At 47.1% G+C, this 20,534-nt stretch overlaps 9 protein-coding genes across 9 annotated transcripts; 3 read left to right on the plus strand and 6 right to left on the minus strand.

Annotated features, from left to right (window-relative positions):
* Positions 1-1,359: 1,359 nt before the first annotated feature.
* F4807DRAFT_471169 (uncharacterized protein) lies at positions 1,360-2,180 on the minus strand (the record flags this gene model as incomplete). Its single annotated transcript, XM_048002898.1, has 1 exon — positions 1,360-2,180. One exon carries the CDS (start codon positions 2,178-2,180, stop codon positions 1,503-1,505), a length of 678 nt encoding a protein of 225 aa, XP_047849845.1. The 3' UTR covers positions 1,360-1,502.
* Positions 2,181-3,497: 1,317 nt separating this feature from the next.
* F4807DRAFT_464804 (uncharacterized protein) lies at positions 3,498-4,337 on the minus strand (the record flags this gene model as incomplete). Its single annotated transcript, XM_048002184.1, has 4 exons — positions 3,498-3,848; positions 3,914-3,971; positions 4,034-4,141; positions 4,261-4,337. 4 exons carry the CDS (start codon positions 4,335-4,337, stop codon positions 3,498-3,500), a joined length of 594 nt encoding a protein of 197 aa, XP_047849846.1.
* Positions 4,338-4,596: 259 nt separating this feature from the next.
* Positions 4,597-5,002, minus strand: F4807DRAFT_288299 (uncharacterized protein). Its single transcript, XM_047994769.1, has one exon. It carries the CDS (start codon positions 4,909-4,911, stop codon positions 4,639-4,641), a length of 273 nt encoding a protein of 90 aa, XP_047849847.1. The 5' UTR covers positions 4,912-5,002; the 3' UTR covers positions 4,597-4,638.
* Positions 5,003-5,550: 548 nt separating this feature from the next.
* Positions 5,551-6,738, plus strand: F4807DRAFT_443605 (glutathione S-transferase). Its single transcript, XM_047999569.1, has 2 exons — positions 5,551-6,274; positions 6,342-6,738. Exons 1-2 carry the CDS (start codon positions 5,827-5,829, stop codon positions 6,626-6,628), a joined length of 735 nt encoding a protein of 244 aa, XP_047849848.1. The 5' UTR covers positions 5,551-5,826; the 3' UTR covers positions 6,629-6,738.
* A 100-nt stretch (positions 6,739-6,838) lies between these two features.
* F4807DRAFT_288311 (alpha/beta-hydrolase) lies at positions 6,839-8,327 on the plus strand. The gene is made up of 4 exons (XM_047994770.1): positions 6,839-7,332; positions 7,396-7,503; positions 7,568-7,617; positions 7,688-8,327. Exons 1-4 carry the CDS (start codon positions 6,984-6,986, stop codon positions 8,252-8,254), a joined length of 1,074 nt encoding a protein of 357 aa, XP_047849849.1. The 5' UTR covers positions 6,839-6,983; the 3' UTR covers positions 8,255-8,327.
* A 73-nt stretch (positions 8,328-8,400) lies between these two features.
* F4807DRAFT_464807 (uncharacterized protein) lies at positions 8,401-9,992 on the minus strand (the record flags this gene model as incomplete). Its single annotated transcript, XM_048002185.1, has 6 exons — positions 8,401-8,892; positions 8,979-9,119; positions 9,187-9,281; positions 9,353-9,492; positions 9,547-9,773; positions 9,840-9,992. 6 exons carry the CDS (start codon positions 9,990-9,992, stop codon positions 8,401-8,403), a joined length of 1,248 nt encoding a protein of 415 aa, XP_047849850.1.
* Positions 9,993-11,895: 1,903 nt separating this feature from the next.
* On the plus strand, positions 11,896-14,635 carry F4807DRAFT_288359 (putative phenol 2-monooxygenase). Its single transcript, XM_047994772.1, has 7 exons — positions 11,896-12,130; positions 12,189-12,215; positions 12,284-12,458; positions 12,511-12,522; positions 12,585-13,107; positions 13,173-13,408; positions 13,470-14,635. The coding sequence occupies exons 1-7, from the start codon at positions 12,090-12,092 to the stop codon at positions 14,499-14,501; spliced, it is 2,046 nt and encodes a 681-aa protein (XP_047849851.1). The 5' UTR covers positions 11,896-12,089; the 3' UTR covers positions 14,502-14,635.
* A 1-nt stretch (position 14,636) lies between these two features.
* Positions 14,637-16,480, minus strand: F4807DRAFT_288353 (MFS general substrate transporter). The gene is made up of 2 exons (XM_047994771.1): positions 15,907-16,480; positions 14,637-15,836 (listed from the first exon to the last, which is right to left on the minus strand). The coding sequence occupies exons 1-2, from the start codon at positions 16,316-16,318 to the stop codon at positions 14,737-14,739; spliced, it is 1,512 nt and encodes a 503-aa protein (XP_047849852.1). The 5' UTR covers positions 16,319-16,480; the 3' UTR covers positions 14,637-14,736.
* A 1,415-nt stretch (positions 16,481-17,895) lies between these two features.
* Positions 17,896-20,097, minus strand: F4807DRAFT_288558 (mannitol 1-phosphate dehydrogenase). The gene is made up of 2 exons (XM_047994776.1): positions 18,414-20,097; positions 17,896-18,364 (listed from the first exon to the last, which is right to left on the minus strand). The coding sequence occupies exons 1-2, from the start codon at positions 19,667-19,669 to the stop codon at positions 18,349-18,351; spliced, it is 1,272 nt and encodes a 423-aa protein (XP_047849853.1). The 5' UTR covers positions 19,670-20,097; the 3' UTR covers positions 17,896-18,348.
* Between the last annotated feature and the right edge of the window lie 437 nt (positions 20,098-20,534).

The raw sequence follows: 20,534 nt of genomic DNA on the forward strand, positions 1-20,534 counted from the left end.
CCCAACAACCTTAGCGATTACCTGAAGGATCCATTTTCAACTCATCAGCCCATCTCCATTTTACATCTAAATGGAAAATCGGTATCGTCACTCATTCTACTATGTCGTCTAGCTTATTCGCTATTGGTGCCACCAACGACCCAGCTTCTCATCCGCAACGCCCAGATACTCAATTTCCGTTAGTCCTAATTGAGTCAAAGATACCACAGGCAACAAATTTGCGGGCGCCATCACTAGCATCTCTAGGAAACGAAACCATTTCAATAATAGCAGACTTTTTACAGAGCACAAGCCCCCAGATGATCTCTTCACTAACGTTGGTGTCCTCAGCTTATTATCGCATCGCTAAATGCGCTCAGCATTGAGAAGTAATTCTCATTGATTCAATTGCAAAATGGGAATATGTTGAGGAGTGGAATCCCCGAAGCTGTTCGGAAGTTGGAGGTCCGCGGCAATGGGAGTGGCGAATTCTCGTCTCAACCATTTGGGCATGCAAGCTCATCCAGGACCATGAAGGAAAATGGTGCCGGGAGACTATCAATGTTGACACGCTGATCAAAATCTGCGACCAGTGTCCAGAAAATTATCGAAAATTTGAGGTTGGATATCTCTCGAAATCGTTACTGGCCATATGGAATGCTAAAAATACTCGCGAGCTTCATTTCTCTCAGTTCTTTAACTATATGGTTCTAGCTCGGAACAACAAATAGGAGTGAACCTATTCAACATTACGTCGCCTTCTCAGCCGCTGGGAAGCTACCTACCTATTTAGGTGCCTACGTGAGCACACTACCAGTCAGAATACTTGTCTGCGAAGGGTAACATTCATGTCCGGCTCACCACCTGGATCCGGTATTGGTTTGCTATCCAATAACGCCTTTTGGGCATCATCTAACTTGTCTACTTTCGTCTGTAGCCTCTCCGATAGAGACCGTGACGGTAAAAATAATATTTTCAATGTCTAACGTACAAAGCTAGGTAGGTCAGGATCAAAATGAGTATCTTCGGAGATTCGATGCTGGAGAGAAGCATCTAGGGATTCCTTCATACTTTCGCCAACCGCTTCTAGTCACACGTGATGGTCCTATCCCTTTACCAGAGTGGGGACAGGTATGGTCATGCTTTTAGTACGAGCTCTCGAAGATCCAGTTATATAAAATAAATGGAAAGAATTTAATCAAAACACGAGGATATTACTGTTTCTAAATGCTAGATAATAAGACAAATCCGAATAATGAATGGTTACATGATGTGGAACGTTCATAGAGAAGAGGGATAAAATTAAATTATTAGTATTTAAGTAACACGTTCTTATTGCGAGTTATAATATCTTCGTAGATAGCATTGGTATCCTAACCCCTAAGAATTAAAAGTTAAATTGCATAAGTCCGACTCCATATAATCTATAGAGGTTATTGCCCACGTAGGAATAAGAACATGACGCCGAGGAATTAACCATAACACCGGGTATTCGGATTTGATAAAGAAGCAAGGAGTAATTATCAGGGCAATGGGAAAGGTTTCGTTCGCGTCAGCTCCGTTGGTAAGCTCGAACTCCTTGGAGGATACGGCCTATCGTATCCCCTGAAAGCTGGATGTGCTAGTAAAGGAGGTGTTTTAAGTCGAATATTCGCCAGGCATGGATAGTCTCTCCTACTGTTGTCTTCGATATGTTGTATGTCCCGTGTCGGCAACGGTGACCGACTTTCGGTGGCTAGATCTTGCCTTTTATCCATGATCATAAAATCAAGGGGAGAGTCGTCGCTGCGGCGTGTCTTTAACAAGATCTCGCCTTCTTCGCCTTCACTTCTCTTGCTATCGACTTCTTGACCAACTCCTACTCTTTTAGTTACAATGGACGTGCGACTCTGTTGCGACTTGCGGATTATGATGCTGCGCTGGAGTTCTTGCTCGAACAGGAGCCGCGAGTGCGTGAATCTGCGCCTTCGAGCGTATACTTCCCATGTCAAGGTCGGGTCCCGAAGGCGAGCGGCTTCGAACTCCCGGAAGGCAACTTTCCGTCGTCTGCGAAGGATTGCGTGGCCGACGAATGCGAGAGTCAAGATAACAGCGGCGCCTATTATAGAACATATAGAGACGATTATCCATAGGATGCGGCCGCCCGAAGAGACATCGGTAGCCGCCGTCGAAGTGTCTCTCGAAGAAATGAAGGTATTCATTAGAGTAGATGGCGTTTATGGGTCGTATGATGTGTAACCAGTCCGTCCTCTGATAGAGACTCTCGCACAGAACGGGGTACGGAATTCATAAGTAACCCCATCCTAGGATAGATGGGGTTTCATCGTCTATCCGCGATGTGCCGACTGGGGTTCTTTAACCCGTGATGGCCTTCTTTCGTAGCTGATACAACGCGTCATACCGCCATACCTGACTACGGTAAATCTAAAATTGGAATCTCCCGGTTTGCAGGATCCGGTGACACTGTACCTGCTTCGACGCCACGTTTCTTGAGTTGGCATTGCGGGGATGGTTGATTCGCCGTTTGAAGGATGAAAGACGGCAATCAAGTTTGTGATATCGCTATCGTCGGATACGAGTCCAAAACGACATAGGAAGTCAACGGATTTGATTTTTAGCGTGCTATCGTGGTATTCATTCTAGCGTACCTGCTTGCTTCCCGCATACATGGTTGCTACGCCAAGGAACAGGAGATCGGTCCCTTGCGGCTCGCCAGTCATAATTGGTCCGGTTTCTATATAGCTCAAGGTAGTTAGTCAACGATACGAGGTGCGAAAAGGATCATCCCGAATATCATCACTTACGATATCCCTCGAATATAATCCTGCCATTCAGATTTCAACATCCTCCTAGACTCTTTCCGATGGCTGCGAAGTGTACCACTGTGGCGGGTCAATTCCAGCGCCGATCCGTGTGACACCGAATGAGTTTAACCAGTCAGACTACCCCTGGGTTCGTATAGTTCAATCAGCTACTAGGTTCTAGTAACTAAGCTACAGGAGACTCGGAATACTGTATCTAAAGTTAGGGATATTTAACCAAAACCTAGGCTAACACACGACATCTCTTAACTTTTATTCCGGCTCATAACGGCTTACCTCGACGTAAGGAAGTTGGTGTTGATAAATTCATATCCGTGAGAACAGGATGTAAAAATCATGAAGAAACTTGAAGTAAAAAACTGCCATTAGCGTACCTACCATGCTTATAACATAAACCCATCGAATTTACACATACAGGTAAGTACCTGTCGTTACGTACCCACCTAAGTAAGTACCAACCTATGATATAGTTGTCGGTGAAACATGATGTTGACCATAGATCATGCCGCATATTTACCTGTTAAGGAGATATTTTTCAACTTATAACTGTTTTGGGAGTTCATAGGCGCTATCTTCATGTTCCTTACCCCCTTTTCCTCAGTCTGATACAGAGTACCTAGCTAAGAAAACCGAATGCATTATGTAATATCTATATCATTATATATGTTATAAAATAATGCGGGTATCCAAAGTATATCAAGCGTTAAATATGAATTGCTGCACAATTTTGCGTATAGTATTGTCTCTCTCAAGGGTTATATTACCGTACTTGTCCGCACCATAGGAGATCCCATTAACAACCCAATTCTCTAGCTCAGCCAGACTTGGACGCTCGCCGGGGTCACTAGCCATGCATGCGGCGGTGATAAGTCGAAGGTGTAGATCAACCTGTGGAAACGGATCTGGGGTACCCATATCTCTGTCTTCTAATAGATTGGAGGCCGGCGACAGCACAATTTCAGAACGGTTAAGCGCGGATAGATCGACTTCGATTTCTTCTCCCGTGTATTTTCTGTCAGTTTGAAGTCCGATAATCGTAGCCATCATCTATCACTATTAATTAGCTCTCTTTCCTTTCGCAGTCATATACCTAATAGACGTTTATCACTGACTATGCCTATGTCCAAAATATTTCGTTGCTCTCCTGTCCCATCGTCGTGGTATGAAGAACTAAACTGTAAGTTAACTGGAAGGTTCTTAGACACGTACTGACTGATTGAAATTAGACTTACATGCGCGTTGCCAGTCCAAAATCCAATAGCTTCAAGATAGGGGTCCTACCATGCTCGGGGTGGTCCATAAACGACCCGAACATGATATTACCGCCGTGTACGTCATTGCTACACATTAAGAAATCCGATCAGCACTTACTCCTCGAGATAAGTCTATGTGCAAAATCCGTCTTTCTTAATTTGCGAGACTTATACGTCTCATTAAAGGCCAGGAGCATGTAACTTACTGTGACAGTCCAGTCGGTCTAGCTGGCGTCCGCGCAGTTGACTCGTTTACATCTTGCGCGTCTCTCGGCCACGCCATCGCAATACATGCTCGAATCACTATATTCAAAGAGTATTAGCTTACATTTTAACTCCAGCGGTAGATAGAGATACTAACTACACAGGAATATCGGCCAAAGCATGCGATTTGGCAACCTATTTATGCCTCTATCTTTTATTCGTTGCATAAAAGTCGTCAAAGTTCCATTCTCAACCCGATCCAAGTACACCCAAGCCCATCCCAGTTCCTGCTCGGCCGGGGCCAACGGGTCATTAGGACCTGCTATGCAACGTACAATGTGCCTGCAACCCTTCAACCTCTACAAGCGATGGGAAATGAGTCAGTTAATCCATCTAATGGTCAAGGAACGTTCATCTAATACCATCAGAATATCTTTCTCTCTCCTTAATCCTGCAACGTCCGAACCCCTTTCTGGATCTGCAATTTTAACCACCAGTGCCCGAGCAGATTCGATATTAGTACCGGGCGCTACAAACTTGACCTTATATATAGACCCTTGGCCGCCCCGACCATGAAGGCCTTCAAGGCGAAATTTTCTCTGTGGGTCAGCATCGAAATATCTCTTGAGTCTCATATATTGTCGTTCTGGCATATTCGTAAACTTCAAGATCTAATTGCCTAGAGAAAGATGAAATGTGTTTATCTTCAAATGCCTAAATAGGCAGGTATTCGGTTTTACTACACGTACAAGAGAATGTTTGAAACAATAGCTTACATCCACCTATGTTTATTGTCTACTCAGGCTCTTGTCAGTAGTGCTTCCGTTTCCGGCATGTTGGTTTTCTAGGTTACCATTCCATTCTATTTGTATTGAATTGTTTTTAAGCGTTATATGGGGTTTTACGTCGGTCGATTCTTTGTTTACCTAGTTACTAGATAGCTAAAAAGCCATGGACTTATGTCGATTTACTACCTTAAGCGAGTCAAACAAAGCTATTTATAATATCAACCCATATTACAACACACGAACTCTTAAACTACCTACCTATATCTGGGCTTCGACAGATATTTTAACAACTTGTATAATATGTCAAAAATCGCGACAGTCGTAGTATTTAACTCCTTAAATAGGTACCCCTGAGGTACCCCTGAAATACCTCTATTATAGACTATGGGGTTTATAATACTTTCATACTATGGATATATATGCATATACATGGGTATGCATTTAATGAAGCTCCTTCGTCTTTGAGAAGCGCGTAATATCTTAGGCCGAAGATTTGATGACAAATTGACGTGATACGTTTGATTATAAATAATTACGGCGATTTTAGATATTACTAAATACAGTAATTGATGAGGTGTCCGATTCGCAATACTGGTGCACTCTGTCGTCATGAGGAATCAACCCCTCAGTAATAGTGGCTACTAGGTAGATAGCGCGTATATCCGTCTGCGGATGTTCATATATATACTCGTCTTCGCCCGCTAAAGACATACCGAAGACTTCGTTCTCTAGACTTCGTCGGCGCATCTTATCAACAACGATCAAAAAGCCCAGTAAGCCATGGCGGATAAGCTGTATATCTCTGAGACACCCGAAGAGGTCAAAAATGCCAAGGGTCTTCATATTATCACCCAAAATACCCCCAACGGACAGGCCGTACAAATTCTACTAGAGGAGTTGGGCGAAGCATACGGAACATCGTGGACTACTAGTCTCATCGATATCTCTACCAACGAGCAGAAGAAGGAGTGGTTTCTGCGACTGAATCCCAACGGTCGCATCCCTACCCTGATTGATAATAACCAAAGTCCCCCTTTCCCCGTTCATGAAACCTCGGCGGAATTATTTTACCTGTTAAATGTTGCGGACAAGGACAACAAGTTCGGTTTCGCGGATGCGCTAGAGCAAAGCGAAGCTCTTCAATGGACCTTCTTCTGGCACGGGTCGGGGGCGCCCTACCAAGGGCAAACGAATCATTTCAATCGCGTTGCTCCGGAAAAGATTCCATGTAAGTTGTTCTTCGACTTCGAAAAGAAATGTTGAAAATACAGCGTCTAATGGATACCTATGTGAAGATGCAATCAATCGTTTCAGGAATGAGACACTTCGAGTCTACGGCGTGTTGGAGATCCGGCTCTCCGGCAAGTACACCGGTGAGCCTCGGGATTACTTAGCCGGCAAGGGGAAGGGCAAGTACTCGGTAGCGGACATCAAAACGTGGCCCTGGGTCAAGGGATGGGAAAGGAGCGGCTTCACTCGGGAGGAGATCGAACAGTTCCCACACTTACTGAAGTGGATTGACCGTGTCGCTGCGCGCTCGGCTGTTCAGAAAGGAATCGGTTCCAAGTATATCAAGTCTTAAGACAGGGGCGGTTGATGTTGAAATAGTTACCTATGATATCAGCAATTATAAGTTATGAACCGTCAAGTCTAGCAGTGAGAAATTGTTGGCGTCGCATATTTGTGAGACCTCTAGACCTGTAGGATCACTGTGGCTTCAAGGGGGGTAAAAAACATTATAGCGCGGTTAAACATTAATTACCTAACCTTAGCGCTCCTTTGAAAGCCGTCTCGGGCACCGCCGGGTAGTTTCACCGAGAGGGGAAGTCAAAGCAGGATATGTCGGGGTATTTCACCCTTCCGACAACCCTCTAGGTAACCTCAAGTACGTTGTTTTACTCTATTTCGTAGGCATCGGCATATCCCGAGAATTAATCATGAGTGGCGACATGATACAGCCGGCTGGCGTACAGCCAAAGACGGAGATCAAGATCGAGGATATCTTTGAGCCTCACGTCTTAGAAAAATATGATCCGGACGTCGTGGAATACGTCTTAGAGACCAATAAAGCCGGCGTGCCAGCAGCGCATGAATGGCGCATCGAGAATATTCGTGCCGACCCTGCGAGGTTTGCACCACCGTGGTCCAAAGACGTCACTGGCTTCGAGAGAGTTTCCGATGGAGAGGTCACATCTCACGACGGTGCTAAGATCCCAATCAAGATCTACCATCCCGACCCTGCACAGTTCGGCGATGGGCCGTATGGGTTACACCTGAACTTCCACGGTATGGTTTCTTATCCGATTGAATGGTTCCAGGGCGATCATCTAACAACACCATAATCGTTAGGTGGTGGCTTCGTCCTGGGTGACTTGACCACCGAGTCCCAGTTGTGCTTGAGCATGCGCGATGGCGCAGGCGTCGTTGTGATTGACACGAACTATCGGCATTGCCCTGGTACGTCTCAATAGGCAATGATCATGAGACTTACCACGACTAACATAGCCCTCCTACCTATCAGAAGCTACTTGGGGGAAAGGTATTGAGGATGCCTTTTCCACGTTGGTATGGGTAAGTGTTATGCTACTGATATTTCCCGCCGTTACTCTCGTCTTAGGACACTGATTGGGGGGAATTACAGGCTCGAGAGTCGGCATCCTCTCTTAACATAAAACCGGATTCGATTTCGATCGGCGGCATCTCAGCAGGGGCGCATATCTCCCTCGTCCTACAACATATGGCGCGAGACAGCGGGATTCCGCTTAAATTATGCTTGGCAACCGTACCCCCTTCAGAAGAGACAATGTTATATAAGAGCCCCGCCGAGTCTCCTTTTCCATCTTTCACCGAATACGCTAATGGGCCAATCTTACCTTGGGCACGAATCGGTTTCTTCGGAGAGCAATGCTTTCCTGATGACAAAAGGGTAGAAATCCGCGCCAAAGTGCCTGAATGGTGGATTTCCCCCATCAGAGCAAAAAATTGGGCCGGCCTATGTGATACGTTCATAAGGACGGGAGAATGCGACCCGCTTCGAGACGAAGGTGAGGCATATGGGTTCAGGCTAGTACAAGGTGGAGCAAAAGTCACGATCAAGAGATACATAGGATCACCACACACCTTCGCGTACTTCGGCTGGTTCAAGAAAAAGCATGAGTATGACTTGGAAACGATTTCAGCCTTGGTACAGGCCCACGGGAAACAGTAAAGGATTCTATATGTGCAATATATGAAGGGTACATAAGGGTACATAAGGGTATATAACAGGTATAGTACAATTGATTCTTCGAACTGACTGGCGCTCGTGAAGATGGGTATCAGAAGCGCTTTCCGAAGCATGATCCAATCCCGATTTCAAAACCCGGGCCTGCTCAAATTTCTTGACCCATTTGAACTCTCCTCCGTGACAGTATACTCTGTCGTGATGACGATTTGGTGCTCGGCGCTTGCTATTCGCTTCGACCCTGAAGGCGGAGGTGTTCCCGCTGATGAAACCCCACCGGTCCGATGTTTTGTTAGATCTATAGATGCTTCTTCATTTGATGCGGTGCCGTTTTCTGTATCAGCCATTATATGTTCGTTCGATCCCCACGATCCGTTATTTGGGACGTAGATAGATCGCTGCCGTTGGCGCCCTACGGTCTCGAGAGGACCAGGCACGCTGCCGAGTCTATAACCCCTGCTATCTTCCAGGCTGCTCTTACCCGGCGATCTGCTCATGTTGATTCCTCTCTCAACGAGGTTTCTAAACATCGGGTAGATCATCGGCATATTTGTTAAAACGACAGAGACGAACGATTCTCGAACGGACCAGTAACCTGATTGCGCAGGATCGACATCACCTAGCTGTATGGGTTCTATCAGTAACTCCTCTGTATGAAACGTAATACGGGGCGTATTCAGGGGTGTCAAGTAATCGTATGCGTCAGTACTCGATGCGACATAAGTAGTGTGCTTGCCGTCAAGATGGAGACGCATCGTAAAATGCCAAATGTCATCTCAAGAAAGCCACCACTGAACATGATCAGGAGCACGAGCTTCCTTCTCCACGGTAGGCGTGCAATCCAGACGACCTTAGAGCAGCAGGCCTTGTTAGTCTACGTCGTGTGAACTATGTTAATGTTGGTACAATTGACTTACTGGTAACGGTATGGCCATTAGATAGAAGTCGGTGATGGTGTTCATGACCATCACGTAAACGGTCTGGAGGGTGGAAATGGCTGGCATACAGTGATCTAGCGAATCCATGTTTATTATTATGCCGGAGTCACTCTTCGGTAGGTAGGTCGGGGGCGAATGTACTTACTTCCTGGGGAAGGATTAATTTGCCACTGGTGATAAAAAGGGATGCATTTTAAAAAGGCAACGAGCAGACATGAGATGTAAGTCGCTCCAATGATAGCGGTGCCCCAGTGTATAATTTTATTCATGTGATTAATTCCATCGCTGTGTAGAAGTCAGTATTCCGATATGGTGTAGAGGCCACCTAAGAAGGCATACGTCAAACGAGAGTAATATGATAACCAACACGCCTTCAATAGCCATAGCAGCGTGGTATAGAGAAGAAGGCCGACGACATGAGTCTTTGACCCATTGACTCGTAGGTACCACTCGTGCGAGTGTGGGTCTATCTCTGCACGCTGTTCATCCGTCAGAGCATTGTTGGCAAGACCATGCCAGAATGCCACGACTAGGTATGCCATCAGTGACTCTGCTGTATAAACCACCTAAGCCCTATGTTAGAGAGTGATCATCAAGAATTGAAACTGCTCGTAGGGTACCGGCCAACTCACAATAGCCAAGAACATGATAACATCATCCAACGATAGACTCCGCCACCCTAGCGTTGACAATCTACTATAGTAACGGAGACCAACTACGAGGTATGCGGCTCCTTGGAGGCCCCAAACCTCGCGGACGAAAGCCGCCTCGGACTCGTCTCCCATTGTGGACTTTTATACAGAATATCAGATATCCTGATAATAGCTATGCAACTGAGTGTTAGCCAGATATTTAAGTAGTTGAGTAAGTCCTGAGCATACCGTCCACTTGACTACAGCAACCCAATATTCAGGGGTTACTCTCAAGTATGACTCTGCATCGTTAAGGGGATGTGATTTCACGCGGGTCGCCAAAGTTCCGGAATTGGAAGTGATAAAGATATCAGTTATAATAATGATTCCATTAGACCTGAAAATATGTTCCTTTCGTGGCCATGATCCCATGCTCCAATATCTGTTCGCCGTCACCTTTTCCCTGCTAGTAAGTTGCGATTAATCACAAAATCAGCCCATACCAGTTTGCTGAAACAACTATCTTAGAGATGTGATAATGGACGGGAGGCAAATATTGTATATAATGTTTGTCGTCTCGTGAGAGGTAAAGAATTTGAAACTACATCGTAGTTTAAGGTTGCTAGGTAACTAGTCCGAACTCCATGCATGCGCTCATCGACTTATCAGTGCGGTCACCAAATGTGGACTTGATCTGTGGACTTTGCCTGACGCCCGGATGCGTGGTACACAATCCATGACTCAATTGCCTTTTCTGGCAAGACTACCATGATTAACCTTCTACAGGGCTGAAGAAGCATGTTATACACGTTTTAGTAACCTTACTATGACGTTCCAATGAGAGGGATCTAATTATATTGAGGTTGAGTCTTTTGACAGTATGACTTACAACTTGACGGGAAGATAGAGCAAACTTTCTTAATTAAAGGATATTTTTAACTACCTAGGATGGTAAGATTTGAGACCATCGTTGCCAAGTCGGCGAACCATTCCGCGTGGCTGCACAGCTGGAAGGCAATGCATAGAGATCTTAGATTCACGCTTTAAAGGTAATACTTATAGCGGACTAATGTCCGCTAGGCTTCGGCTAAGGCGAGACGTGATGAGCCACAGCATCCGACGTTGATGGCACAAAGTGAAAGAAGATACGTCGCAATCCGAATTCAGTAAGATTTCCTTAGTTCATTGTAAGCCTCATTTCTTGATCACTTGCCATATCAATTAACTTTTTCCTCACCGAGCTAGCTAATATAAATCGGTTGTCGGATGTCGAAATTGCGGAGCTCGGAAGTAGGTGGGAGTGGCGAGTAGAGGTAGGGGGTGAGATGTTTAGATACTATTAGCCATTGATGAATCGACTACACAGCAAACTGCGAAGTCAACTAACGACAGAAAGACACGACAGCTTCGTGTAACGAGATATCATTAAAATCTCACAGATGAGACAACTTCTAATCAGTGATCATTAGGCCGCAACAAAGAATCGATGGCGGTGGCGTCAAGCCGGAGCAAACCGATCCTGACATATGAGCTTCCTCAAGAAAACGATCAATTCACCGATGACTTCTGAATAATGATTACGATACATCGCTCATATTTACTTTCTGTGCCTCTATATGATGACAAAGGACCTTTCTCAGCATTGGTCTTGGCTGATTATAGGCTTACTGATGTGCTCAGCAGGGCGTGCTGCAGAATCGGATATTGCCTAAGCGTCTCTTACACGCATGCTGTTCTCCATATTTGAGGGGTGCCACTGCGGATTCATGTTTATCCCTTGCTCACCTAGAAGTCTCAAGAGCGCCGGCATGCTGGTCGGCATCCGTAGCAACCAATGAGGTTCCGTTTAATGGGTTTAAGTGTGGAGGTAAGGGTGTGAGTGATCGCCCAAACCTGAACGCCCTTGACCCCACGATAGTGGTTTTGACCTGTCAGGGTTGCTTCTGACTGGGGTCGCATCCGCATCCTACCTAGCTAAGATCGTATTAGTGGCGCTTCATGGTATTACAGCATGTCTTCCAACGATATCAGTTTTGGAATAATACCTCTCGCGATGTCTCTGGCGATCTTCTTCACGTCGGTTATGCCCGGCGGCTCGCTCGGTGAATGTCTTACTCAACCTCTACCCCTATTCTTTCATTCTTAAGCTGAACGTTTGGGGTATTCCGTTGCGTCCTTTTTGCTCTTTACAGCGTCAGCGAATTCTTTGCGACAGCGCGTTTTAGATCTTGAAAAGCTACCAGAATCAATATGGCCACCGACGGAACATTGCCGGACTCGAAAGTTGATGTGTACGTTAACTCGGGCTGTAGATTCTGTACCTAGTTGAGGATGCTGACCTATTTCCAGACTCATCATTGGTGCTGGGCCCGCGGGGTAAGCTATGCTCTTCGTTCCACACGTTGTTTCTTTTAGACTCCGGGCTCACCGTCATGGTCGCGCAGGTTAATGTCGGCTTGCTGGATGGCCCATTGCGGTGTCACAACTCGTATAGTCGATAAGAGAAACAACAAGATCTACTGTGGGCAAGCCGACGGTCTGCAATGTCGCAGCTTGGAAATATTCGACAGTCTAGGATTCGCAGACAGGGCATGGAAAGAAGCGAATCATATGATCGAGGTAAGGATATCTAACTAATCGACGAGCTTCTAGGCTGACCTTATTCGTGTAGATATGCATGTGGGTGAGTACAGCATGCCCACCTAGTCCCATGCGCATGGGATCCTGTGCTAACCACCTACCTAGAACCCTGGGCCTGATGGTGCTATTCGTCGTTCAGACCGCATTCCGGACACGATCGTAGGGCTTTCGCGGTTCCAGCAAAGTGTCATTCATCAGGGACGGGTTGAGCGCTTCTTCCTCGACAACATTAAGAAATACTCAAAGAACACCATCCAAGTCGAACGTGGGGTTCTCCCAGAGTCCCTAGAAATTGACGAGACCAAGGTCGAGGATGATTCTGCTTATCCGGTCACTGTGAAACTACGACATCTCACCGAGGAAGAATCTACCCCTGAGCAGCAAATCAATGGAAGCAAGGTTTCGGACGGCATTTTCCGAAGCAACTTGATCCAGGAAGATGATGAAGATGACTTGATTCGGAAGAGCAAGTCAAGGGCTGGAACAGGCGAAGTTGTCCATGCTAAATATGTCATCGGGTGCGACGGTGCGCGTAGCTGGACCCGCCGGGCCTTGGGCTTCGAATTGCAGGGCGAGGCAACCGATTTCATTTGGGGTGTCCTGGATATTATCCCAATCACCGACTTTCGTAAGTGGCCCGATCATGAACCTGTCTATAGACTTGAGCTTTGTGGCCTAACTCATGGAATTTAGCCGACATTAGAATGCGATGCGCAATCCACTCTGCCGAGGATGGCAGCTTGATGGTCATCCCTCGAGAGAACAAGATGGTGCGGCTGTATATCCAGCTGAAAGAGGTTACCCCTGACGCTTCGGGCCGCGCCGATCGATCTAAGATCACCCCTGAAATCATTCTGAACGCTGCACAAAAGATCATTAGTCCGTACAAAATCGACTACGAATATTGCGATTGGTGGACTGCCTATCAAGTATGTTTCCCGGCTGACGCGAGCATCTTATAATATCCATACACTTACCAAGGCATTTTAGATTGGCCAGAGAGTCGGCACAGACTTTGATGCTCACAAGCGAGTCTTTCTTGCCGGAGATGCCGTGCATACGCACTCTCCTAAGGCCGGCCAAGGCATGAATGTCTCTATGCAAGATGCTTACAACCTTGGGTGGAAAGTAGCCCTGGCTTCAAAAGGCATTGCGAAACGGAGCATCCTGGGCACCTACGGAAGCGAAAGACGTCGCATAGCTCAAGACCTCATTGATTTCGACCATCGATTCAGTAGACTATTCTCTGGGCGACCAGCTAAGGATGTCATGGACGAGGAGGGAGTTAGCATGGAAGAATTCAAGGATGCCTTTGAGAAAGGCAATAGGTTCGCATCCGGCTTAATAGTTAACTACGGACCCAGCGAGCTCGTCATCAAGGCCCCTGAACCGTCTGAAGAAGGCGATCAACGCAAAGTGGACGGCTCAGCTGTAACGGGATTATCGGCCGACGCCTTAGCGAAAAAGCAAGCCCTAGCCCCTGGCCTTCCCATAGGGATGCGCTTCAATAGCTATAAAATTCTCAACCAGTCAGACGCCCGGCCATGGCATTTCCAAGAAAGGCTCAAGTCGAATGGTCGATTCCGTGTCGTCCTCTTCGCCGGCAATATCCTGAACCTCGAACAGGCAAAACGAGTTGAAAAGTTTTGCGAGGCTCTCGACGCACCGACCAGTTTCTATCGGACCGCCAACCCCGCCGGCTCGTCGCTGGACACGGTGATTGAAGTGCTGACAATCCACTCAGCCAAGAGGACGGAGACAGAATTGCTACGAGACTTCCCCGAGGTCCTTCATCCCTTCGATCCACATACCGGATGGGATTATGACAAGGTATTTGTAGATGATGAGAGCTACCATGAAGGTTTTGGTGACGCCTACGCGAACTACGGCGTGGATAAGGAGCGAGGTTGTGTTGTCGTGGCGAGGCCTGACCAGCATGTTGGATGGATTGGCGAACTCGAGGATTTCGAAGGCTTGCAAAAATACTTCGAAGGCTGTCTTGTCCTCGGCCCCAAGGTATGATTTAGACAGTATTTATATCCAAAGATCGTGTTCGATGCGAGGCATACATTAGCATGGGCATGTATAAGTCATGCCTGCAAGATTATAGAGTTAGAAAGTGGAAGTATTCACTCCTTATGCATCATTCAATACTCGTTTAGTTCAATCGCTGCACGTTTTGATTTAAGTAATGGCGAATATGGCACCTAGGTAATGTTCCATAAAATTTGCAACTTGAATTATCGACGGATGACATTTAATATACAAATCTGAAATGTAGCTCGTCATAGCTATCACGTTGAGCATCCGTCATCTTTGCACGAGCCGCGTCACGCCTTTTATTGCCCAGAAACAGGAGTAGGAATGATGTGCTTGTGAGAATGAAGCCCAGTATAGTGAACGCAAGGCCGGTGTGGGACCCTGTCGGATATCGCGGGCTCTCAGTCGTGATGAAGACATTGGAGCTGATGAAATTGGCACAATTACCAAAGCCAACCATCCAAGCCATGCCAACAGCTAGGTATTTGCGACCACGCAGATTAGCACTGAGCCAGCCCATCAGAATCGACATCTGCGGGAAAGTACCGGCCGTCATGAAGAACAGTGACATATACCGTATCCCAGCCGCTTTAACATACGCTACCATGATACCCCAACCAATGAGCTGTAAGCAAATGGCGAAAAGAAGGAAGGGTGTGCGTAAATTGAGGCGCGACGAAAGCCAGGTAATGACAAAGGTTGACACGATGCCCGCGCCCCAGACCGGCATTGTCATGAGCTGAGCAATAGTCGAGACATATCCGAGTTGCGTCAAGATAGTGGGAGCGAAGGAGGCTACCGAAGAGGCCGTAACGTCGCAACAGAAGAAGCAGAGAGTCAGGAGGTGAATCCTCCAGTCAGTTAAGACTTTCCAGATCGGCACGTTATCGGCAGCTGAGCCCTTATCTTCGGCGCCGCGAGAGACCTCTAGCTGATACATGAGGCGATCGCGTTCCTGGGCCGTCAAGAACCATGATTGCGCATGGTGGGGGAAATTGGGACATAGCCAGATGACGAAAAGGGATATGAAAACCGTCACTAGGCCTTCGATGATGAATATCCAACGCCAGCCCTGATAACCTCCCGCCCCGTTGATATTCTGAATAGCATAGGCTAGAAGACCTGAGAACAACGGCCCCGCGAGAGCAAAGTTGAAGAACCAAGCGAATCGGACAGCTGCTTCGCGTCTCGTGTAATACATCGATATCATATAAGTCGCGCCAGCCGGAAGGGCGGCTTCGAAGATTCCTAGGAGGAAGCGGACCGCCAGCAGTCCACCGTAGCTCCTAGTTAAACCCTGGCACATACCTAGGACACCTACAAAGTCGTCAGCATCGAGTAGAACGAGGGCGATTAACTTGGCCCCGTTGGCCGGAGGGTGACAAACCTAAGAGGAACATTTGGCCGCCAAGCAAAATACCAGGACGAATCTTGTTCATGTTCAGAATCAAATTGGCTGGGACTTCGGCTAATACGAAAGGGATATAGAATATCCACAGCGCGGTGTTGTAGCCGTTGGATGGCATATTCAGAGCCCGTTCTAAGCCATCGGGTTTCCCGATACCCAAGGCGCGCGCGTTTGCGATGTTCGTCCGGTCCAGAAATAACACCATGTATAAAACTCCCATTATCGGCACGATAACCAGATCTCTCTTCCATAGAATTGCACGGTCTAGCTTCTGCTCTTCTTCTGTCGAGATACTCGGCACGTCGCTAACACTGCTTACACTCGGGCCATCGTTCTTCTCATCCAGCTTCACCTCCTCCTCCAGCGGATCGGATTTCGGGAATTCGCCCATCGTTGTGATCTGGAAATGGCGTCGCGTGAAGAGCTGATAGAGAATTATTATTACCGAAACCTTCCGTGCAGATAGCTATGTAGAACACCGGCTTCGTAGCCGCGGGGCTCGCGTGCGACAAGAATCGAATAAAAGAATGAAGAAAGGAAAATAAGAATCATAAAACTTCCCCAATCAGCTAGAAGTAGGCATCAAATGTTCATAAGAGATATGTAAGTACATGCATATTACCAGTCATATTTCCCCTGTCATTTCGGTGAATTAACCCATCCTGCCCATCCCGACACTGAACATAACTCCCATGCGATATTTTCGTCCGGCAAATCAGACCAAATCAGACCACTCAGCCTTCTGCATGTCAATCCGGTATTGATCAACTTTAGTTCTGATGGCGTGTGCGTATCGACATGGGGTTGCATGGATACAGACGATCGCATCGTGACCATCAGCTACCCAGATAAGACAAGTTCGCGCTGTAGCGCAATAGTAGGCGTTGTATCCTAAGAAACGGCCAGGGTTGCGAGGATCAAGGCTATGCCTAATGGGAGATGGGCTGCATGGACTAATATTTGCTCCCATCATCTCATGTCCTCATTAGCGTTAGGGCACAATGCTTCAGAACGGGAGGAATGTCGGTGTTTTCTCTTTTTAGCATTGCTAAGAGTTGCGAACCAGACTTCGTTGAATTCGAAATGAATGCGTAGCATTTTCACTGGTTATCCATATATGTACGCACGTACACTTCCCCTGATCCTACACTTATCCCCGTCCATAACTACGAGATTCGTTCGAGTCTGGATTATCTCCACCTTGATTCGATATGTGGAACACCGCGCCGCTTCTACAGTTATCTTGGCGTACCTAGATGTGAGCATCTTGATGATGTTCTCAGCTTGCACCAGGTACGGATATTACGATAGTGTGACGAATTCATAGCTACCATAACTATCAAATTAGTGTTTGTTACCACCGCTGATAATGTAAAGCCACGTGGGGGTGTTTCGAAGATCAAGGATCAGATATTTTATCTGCGTCGCATCGCCGTCGGAGGAAAGCGAGCTTTTCAACCGTATAAGCCGGCGAGTAAAACAAGCCGAACTCACTGCCGCCAAGTAACCAAACATCACCGTCCGATTTGAGAGTTTCGTTCCCGTAGTTACATTCAACCGGCCACCATCCCACACGTTTCAATAAGCTCTGATAAGTAGTCAGATTTGGATTGGGTAGGTAGGTGCTAGGTAAATCATGTCCTATGCGTTCCAGCGCGGCGGATACGCCAAGAACACGACCCCTTTACGACACCAGGTACACAAAGGACCTACCCATGCAACTTGGATGAAACAAACTCAAATATACGTTTAGCAGTTCGTCCGTTCTTATATCTATAAGTTGTATGATCAACATTGCTAAGCATCATGTTCGATATGTATACTCGATGATCCTATGGGAACTGCCGTTTCATGACCGCTTCTGACCCTCAAATACCTACATAATAGTTAATAAGCATTACCCCTTCGGCATACTCTCTTCAGTATAGTACTTCTCCACACTGCTAAATCAAGTATGTATCGTTGGTTCGTCGTTATTTTCGGTAGTATCTCTGACTTGCGTGCCGCAGCCGTGTGGCACAGGCCGCTCAGTACATGCAGCGTACGTATGTGGTTAGAACTGTAAATCTACGACTCGACTACTTGAACATGTGACCGAAAGGAGGGGGCATGGAATAGTTACATTCTCGCGGATGTTCGCGGATGAAAATCTTGGAAGGGGCAAAAGACGTGGAGAGAGCCTCTGCATGTTTATGTACTAGGCATGTAGCATGCGCTGAAATATTATAATATTATTGGGGTATGCTAATGTGTGCTGGGGTATAGTATAAGGTAATATTCATAAACAGCCAATCTAAGTCGTTACCCCAAGGGTGACTACGTACGCAGAGGAGACAATTAGCTCATGGTGTATTCAGAATGGTTGCCCATGGCCTGTTTACGTACATTCGATGATATCAGAGCCTCCCAGCTTCTCGAATCTTATCGTTGGCATAGCCTTTGTCGTGTTATTATGGCGTGATCTGGCTTGAGGCTCTGGTACTAACCTGCGGAAATCATCCTCGGCTTTCTGGATGTCGGCTTTAAGGTCATGCTGCCAGATCCAATGCAGTCTTTGGTTTGCGTTGTCCTTGATGGCCTCCATATCATCCCCGATATCCGGATGTTGCCATGTGTAGATGAGTCCCGCCTCGAAGCTCGTACGAACCACCTCCTGCGCTCGCGGCCGTCTAATCGCGTCATACACTTGAAAAGCCGTTTCGAGGTCATCGGGTGTTTTGACAAGAGTAAGAAGCTGAGAAAGCACAGCCGCATCTTCCAGTCCTTGGCCGGCTCCAGCCGCCTGGTGGGAACTACTGGCATGCGCAACGTCACCCAGTAGACAGATACGCCCATTATAGTATGTTGACGTCTGCGGATGATGCCAAGTCGGCCACCTGAGAGGTTTACAATAGTCTAGGAGCTTCAGCAGTTTAGGGTCGAACCCTTCTAGGTCTTGAACCATCTCCTCCTTCGTGCATGATATAGCATGATCTCCCTGAGTCCAAGGCTTGCTGTCCGTCACGAAGAATACAAGGTTCATTTCTTGCCCGCGGGATATCGGATATGCAGCTACAGCCTTTCCCTTAGCCATAAAGAATTTGGCATCTCCAGCATGGGTTCCAAGTATCTCTTTTGCTCGTGCCATCGGGATGATACCTCGGTAGATATACATGCCCATGAATGTCGGTTGGACTTCTTCTGGCGCAATATCGCCCAAGACAGCTCGACGGGTAAGTCCTTTCACGCCATCACAGCCGATGACCGCGTCAACCGTCTCCGACGTACCATCTGCGAAGTTGATGCGTACTTTCTTTTCCACTTGTTCGAATGATACCGCGCGCTTTTTGAACTTAACAGATCCTTCGGGGATGAAGCTTTCCATGATCTCTAATAAGTCTTTGCGATGTGCACTGCTTCGTGTGAAATAAGGGGCTCCGACGAGACCGCGTGTCCATCCCCGCTTTTCGCCAAACCCCTCTTCGGCATACAACGCGTCGAAGATGCTATGTTCGAATTCCAATTTCTCGTTCTGCGTCTTAACCTCGTCATACTTTTCTCGGAACACATTATCGACCAGGTCCATAGCATTCAACGCGTTTGGACCTAAACCAATGCCAGCTCCCACCGTAGAGAACTGATCAGCTGCATCGTAGACGGTGACGGGCACATTGCGCTTGATAAGGCCGATGGCAAGGGCTAAACCGCCGATACCAGCACCGATGATGGCGATCGTTGGACGGGCCTGATTTGGGGACCCCATTATCTAGTCAGATGACCTTTTCTCTGTCGTATATCGTGAAGTATTTCGATAAGAACCCACGTTTAGGAAGAAAAAGATGCCCTAAAAACGCCTCATAAGATGTTATATCTCCAAGATGAATCGACCAGTTGCCAGATGTTCTAAACCCCCTAATGAATGCAAATGCTAAAAATGCTAATGGGAAAGTTTCTTCGCGTCGTGATCCTCAAGTTCAATGAATTTTAATGAATTTTGAAAAGATCGTTAAAGTGTCGTTACTCGCCCTATAAAAGGGTCGTTTGTGACGGAAGAACTTCCAGAGACTCGGTCTCGCCTAGAGAATATCTTTCCCGACTTGAGGAGTCGGGCCAGGTACCGAAAAGCAACATAGGGTAGCCATCGGCATCATGCCATTGAAGGGAAAGACACTCCGAAAGTGCAACCGAAGCCGATTCGCACAGCGACTCAGCGGCACATTCGCAATTTGCAGGATAACCCGGCAAGCGGGAATGCGCTGTATTAGTGCGTTCGGCCGCGCAAAGACACCTATTCACTGTGACTAACGGGAGCCAGGTTCCGATGGGGTGGCCCCGTAAGCCACGGGACTCAAGACTCAATTGGAGATTTCTATACGTGTATAGCAATCAAAGAAGAGCGGTGGAATCGACCGGATTCGAAGCAAACATGTCCATGTTATACGTACAGCAAGGTGACAAGAATACGGAAGGGTCGGCCAATGAGTGCGACGTTGGCGGTGCCCTGGACGAGCCGCAACTACGCATCGCTCCATTGTGGCTTGATAAATCTCGACACAGGAGATTCAAGCTCTGTCGTAGGATAGGTATGCTGTAGGGGGGGTAGGATGGGTAGTGCGATAACTAGACCA

Source organism: Annulohypoxylon truncatum (genome assembly GCF_022578515.1).
Source record: "Annulohypoxylon truncatum strain CBS 140777 unplaced genomic scaffold F4807scaffold_44, whole genome shotgun sequence".
Taxonomy (NCBI): Eukaryota; Fungi; Ascomycota; class Sordariomycetes; order Xylariales; family Hypoxylaceae; genus Annulohypoxylon; species Annulohypoxylon truncatum.